Source organism: Cyclopterus lumpus, chromosome 8 (assembly GCF_009769545.1).
Source record: "Cyclopterus lumpus isolate fCycLum1 chromosome 8, fCycLum1.pri, whole genome shotgun sequence".
In the NCBI taxonomy this organism is placed as follows: Eukaryota; Metazoa; Chordata; class Actinopteri; order Perciformes; family Cyclopteridae; genus Cyclopterus; species Cyclopterus lumpus.
In genome coordinates this window covers 1,760,966-1,765,965 of record NC_046973.1, presented here as the reverse complement: position 1 = coordinate 1,765,965, position 5,000 = coordinate 1,760,966, and the positions used below count along the sequence as shown (strand labels likewise).

At 50.7% G+C, this 5,000-nt stretch overlaps 1 protein-coding gene across 1 annotated transcript in view; it reads left to right on the top strand.

Moving 5' to 3' along the window:
• The first annotated feature begins 1,517 nt into the window (after positions 1-1,517).
• LOC117734708 (transmembrane protease serine 9-like) overlaps positions 1,518-5,000 on the top strand; it is a 7,107-nt gene continuing 3,624 nt past the window's right edge. The window contains exons 1-6 of the mRNA XM_034538961.1: positions 1,518-1,532; positions 1,664-1,826; positions 1,912-2,186; positions 2,873-3,018; positions 3,099-3,573; positions 3,798-3,969. Of these exons, the coding sequence (XP_034394852.1) occupies positions 1,735-1,826; positions 1,912-2,186; positions 2,873-3,018; positions 3,099-3,573; positions 3,798-3,969 (1,160 nt within the window). The 5' untranslated portion in view covers positions 1,518-1,532; positions 1,664-1,734. The remainder of the gene's footprint in view (positions 1,533-1,663; positions 1,827-1,911; positions 2,187-2,872; positions 3,019-3,098; positions 3,574-3,797; positions 3,970-5,000) is intronic.

Sequence of the window (5,000 nt, the reverse complement as noted above, 5' to 3'; positions counted from 1 at the left end):
TAGGATGAGAAGAGTGAGAGCAGAGCCTGAGATACCAGGTCCTGGAGGGAGGACATGAGGATCTGGTGGTTCACTGTGTCAAAGGCAGCGGAAAGGTCTAGAAGGATAAGGACAGAGGAGAGAGAGGCTGCTCTAGTGTGAAGGATGAGGACAGAGGAGAGAGAGGCTGCTCTAGTGTGAAGGATGAGGACAGAGGAGAGAGAGGCTGCTCTAGTGTGAAGGATAAGGACAGAGGAGAGAGAGGCTGCTCTAGTGTGAAGGATAAGGACAGAGGAGAGAGAGGCTGCTCTAGTGTGAAGGATGAGGACAGAGGAGAGAGAGGATGCTCTAGTGTGAAGGATAAGGACAGAGGAGAGAGAGGCTGCTCTAGCAGTGTGAAGCTGCTCAGAGACAGCAAGGAGGGCAGTCTCTGTTGAGTGGTCTTGAATCCAGACTGGTGGGGGTCTAGAAGGTTGTTACTGTGCAGATAGGAGGAGACTTGGTTAAAGATAGCTCGCTCTAGAGTTTTGGAAAGGAAGGGGAGGAGAGAGACAGGTCTGTAGTTGTTGACTTCAGGTCTGTAGTTGTTGACTTCAGGTCTGTAGTTGTTGACTTCAGGTCTGTAGTTATTGACTTCAGATGGGTCCAGAGTGGGTTTCTTCAGGAGAGGGTTGACTCCGCCTCCTTCAGAGAGTTAGGGAAACAGCCGGTTGAGAGGGAGGTGTTAATGAGATGGGTGAGAAAGGGAAGAAGGTCCGGAGCAATGGACTGGAGAAGGTGAGAAGGGATGGGGTCAAGGGGGCAGGTGGTTGGGGGGTCAGAGGTTACCAAGGTAAGAACTTGATTAGGAGACAGGGGGATAAAAGAGGAAAATGAGGGGGAAGAAGATGAAGTTACTGGAGGTGTAGTTATGGAAGATGGATTAGTAAATGAAGAGCGTATGTCATCTATCTTTTTTGTAAAGTAGTCAACAAAGTGGCTTGGTAGAAGGGTGGAGGGAAGGGGGGGACCAGGGGGGTCAAGGAGGTTGGAAAAAATTGAGAAGAGCTTTTTAGGGTTAGAAAAAGAGGATTCGATTCTGGATTGGTAGAACAGACTTTTGGCTGCAGAGATGGACGCAGAGAAGGAGAAGAGATCACCACATGTGTCTTCATCTCCATCATCACATGTGTCTTCATCTCTGTCTCCATCAACACTCAAAGAAAAGAAGACAAAGGGGTTAGAACGGGTTGGATTGGTTAGAGGAGGTGTTAGGCAGAAAATAGTCCTAAAATATAATAATTCTAAAATAAGAATAAACTTCAGTAAAAACAAAATCTTTCTACATGTTTAATCCAGTTTAAAATAAGAGATTGATGACAATGAAAACTAACTTCTTCAGCACTAAATTACAACGTTTACTTTGAAGCTGAAGGATTTCTGAGGGAAGCTTCAAAAACAACTGCAAGCACCTTTTCTGTATTTGAAAATGATCACAACGAATATCACCTGTCAATCATGTACCATAAATATAAATGTTTTCTTTCTTTCAGAGTCTCTCTCACAACTTAGTGGTAAGTCACACTTTTATGTTTTTCTTTACTTGTTGGGACTTCAGTTGTTTTGTTCACAGTTTCATAATTTTTCATATTTATTATTGTGGTAATAAGCGCTCACTGTGGTTCTGCCGCCCGTCTCACTTCAGTGTGCGGTCAGCCTCCGCTGAACACCCGGATCGTCGGAGGGCAGGTGGCCCCCGAGGGCAACTGGCCCTGGATGGCCAGTCTGACCAATTCTGGGAGCCACTTCTGTGGAGGATCGCTCATCAACAGTGACTGGGTGTTGAGCGCCGCCCACTGCTTCAAAACGTAAGCACAGAGACCGGAGCACCTTCTTGTGTCTTCTCGCCCCTGAAGCGCTCCGCTTTAACGCTCTGTGACGTGTCTCTTACAGCAACAACGTCCGAAACCTGGTTGTGTTTCTGGGTCGCCAGAACCAGCAGGGCAGCAACCCCAATGAGGTGCAGCGGACGGTGATGCGGATCATCAACCACCCCGACTACGACACCCGCCCCAATGACAATGACAATGACATCAGCCTCCTGAAGCTCACCTCGCCGGTGGTGTTCACCAACTTCATTCTGCCCGTCTGCCTGGCAGCTCCAGGCAGCAGCTTCCACAGCGGCACCGATGCCTGGGTCACCGGCTGGGGCAGAATTGCAAGTCAAGGTGGGTCAGGGGAGATTTTCCGAGGTTGTGTGACGTGTGAATATGTTTATTTATTTATATATACACATATCATTTTCTATAGACTTTTATACAACCAGAGGAGTCGCCCCCTGGTGGTCAGGAGAGAGAATGCAGCTTAAACATATGAAGCATAGACTTCTATACAACCAGAGGAGTCGCCCCCTGGTGGTCAGGAGAGAGAATGCAGCTTTAACACATGAAGCATAGACTTCTATACAACCAGAGGAGTCGCCCCCTGGTGGTCAGGAGAGAGAATGCAGCTTCAACACATGAAGCATAGACTTCTATACAACCAGAGGAGTCGCCCCCTGGTGGTCAAGAGAGAGAATGCAGCTTTAACACATGAAGCATAGACTTCTATACAACCAGAGGAGTCGCCCCCTGGTGGTCAGGAGAGAGAATGCAGCTTCAACACATGAAGCATATACTTCTATACAACCAGAGGAGTCACCCCCTGGTGGTCTGTAGAGAGAATGCAGCTTTAACACATGAAGCATAGACTTCTATACAACCAGAGGAGTCGCCCCCTGGTGGTCTGTAGAGAGAATGCAGCTTTAACACATGAAGCAGACTTCTATACAACCAGAGGAGTCGCCCCCTGGTGGTCAGGTGAGAGAATGCAGCTTTAAAAGTCTGTTTATTGAACTGTATTTGTGTCTCTTTAGTGCCCCTTCCAGACCCAAAATCCCTGATGGAGGTGGAGGTGCCCATCGTGGGGAACAAACAGTGTACCTGTGACTATGGAGCGGGTAGTATCACAAGCAACATGATCTGCGCCGGGCTCCGTGCTGGAGGGAAGGACTCCTGTCAGGTGATCATCTTCTCTCAGGTGTTTGTGTCAGATTTGACTTCATGCAAATGGCATGCTCCTAAATGTTTGTCTGCTTAAAGGGGGACTCGGGCGGTCCGCTGGTGAGCAAGCAGGCCAGTCGCTGGATCCAGGAGGGAGTCGTGAGTTTTGGAGAAGGTTGCGCACTGCCTAAACGCCCAGGAGTCTACGCCAGAGTGTCCCAGTACCAGTCCTGGATTAACAGCGAGCTCTCCAGCAATCTGCCAGGCTACATCATCTTCAGGTCCATCGGGAACGACAGCGACATTGGCGTCATTTGTGATGGAGCTCCGGCCACCACCACCACCACAGCCGCCACAGTCGCCGCCACAGCCGCCGCCACAGCCGCCGCCACAGCCGCCACAGCCGCCACAGCCGCCACAGCCGCCGCCACAGCCGCCACAGCCACCACAGCCGCCGCCACAGCCGCCGCCACAACCGCCACAGCCGCCACAGCCGCCACAGCCACCACAGCCACCACCACCTCCGCCACCACCTCCGCCACCACCTCCGCCCCTGCAACCACCACCGCCCCACGTGAGTCCAGCCTGTCAACACTGACTCTACCTCTGAATAAAATATCTGAACTTGTACCTCTGAGATGTAGTACAGTAAAAAGTACAATATGTACCTCTGAGATGTAGTACAGTAAAAAGTACAACATGTACCTCTGAGGAAAAGACACATGAAAAAGTTAAGTAGCACACCTTTGTAGTTAAAGGACCATTTTGACCTTTAACCTTTGCCATTTGCTCCTCCAGCGGTGATCTGTGGCAGAGCCCCGGGGAATGCTCGTATTTCAGGGGGCGGCTCCGTGTTGACGGCCGCCGTGTGGCCGTGGATGGCAAGCCTGCAGAGGAACGGACGCCACGTGTGCGGCGGCACTCTGGTGGCCGTGGATGCCGTGTTGAGCAACGCCAACTGCTTCTCCAGGTGAGACCCGGAGGCCGGAGAGGAGACATTCTTCTGAACAAGGTCCACTTAGAGAGAGGGTCCTCGTTGAAGGTCCACAATGTCTCAATCATGGAGACTGTAACAAGTCCTGTCACAATCCCCTACTCCCCCCCCACCCCCCCTGTTCAACGCATCAGTTTGCAGAGTAAAGGGAAGAGAGAAGTTAGGTGTGTGAAGGAGTGGTTCCCCACAGAGAGCTCGTTTTACCCTCTCAAACACCAACTGGCACTGCTCCTTCCACTTGACCGGATTTGAGGCACCTTTCCGGGTCAGGTTAGTCAAGGGGCTGGTCAGATCTGCAAAATTCGGGATGAACCGTCTGTAATAACCCGCCGGGCAGGCTGCTATAGTGGCGGTTGTTTCTATCTGTGGGCGCACCTGCCCGCCGCCCAAGTGGTACCCCAGATACCGTACCTCCCTCCGTTGAACTGCACACTTCCCTGGGTTGGTCAGCCTGAAAGGTGGCTGGGGCACCGAACAGCCCAAAGGGAAGCGTGGTAAATTGGTACAAACCAAACGGAGTGGAGAAGGCCGTTTTTTCCTTGGACTCTGGCGACAGAGGAATCTGCCAGTAGCCCTTGGTAAAATCCAGGGTCGTAAAAAAACGCGGAGTGCCCAGTCGGTCCAGGAGCTCGTCGACCCGGGGCATCGGGTAAGCATCGAATCGTGACACATCATTCACCCTGCGATAGTCCACGCAGAACCGTATAGACCCATCCTTCTTGACAACAAGAACAATGGGGCTACACCAGGCACTGTGTGACTCTTCTATTACCCCCATCTCCAGCATGGCCGCTAATTTTGTGTTCAGCAACCTGTAGGGTCGTAACCGCACGGTCACGCCCGGAGGCCCATCCATGAACTGCTCCAAAACGACCTTCTCCACCGTCGCCAATTGAACTGGATTAATTATAAATAATACATACTCTAATAATAAATACATTATCTTCTCTTAAAGTAAAATAAAGGCCGGATTTAAAACAAAGCTTTTGAAAAATTGTGACTATTAA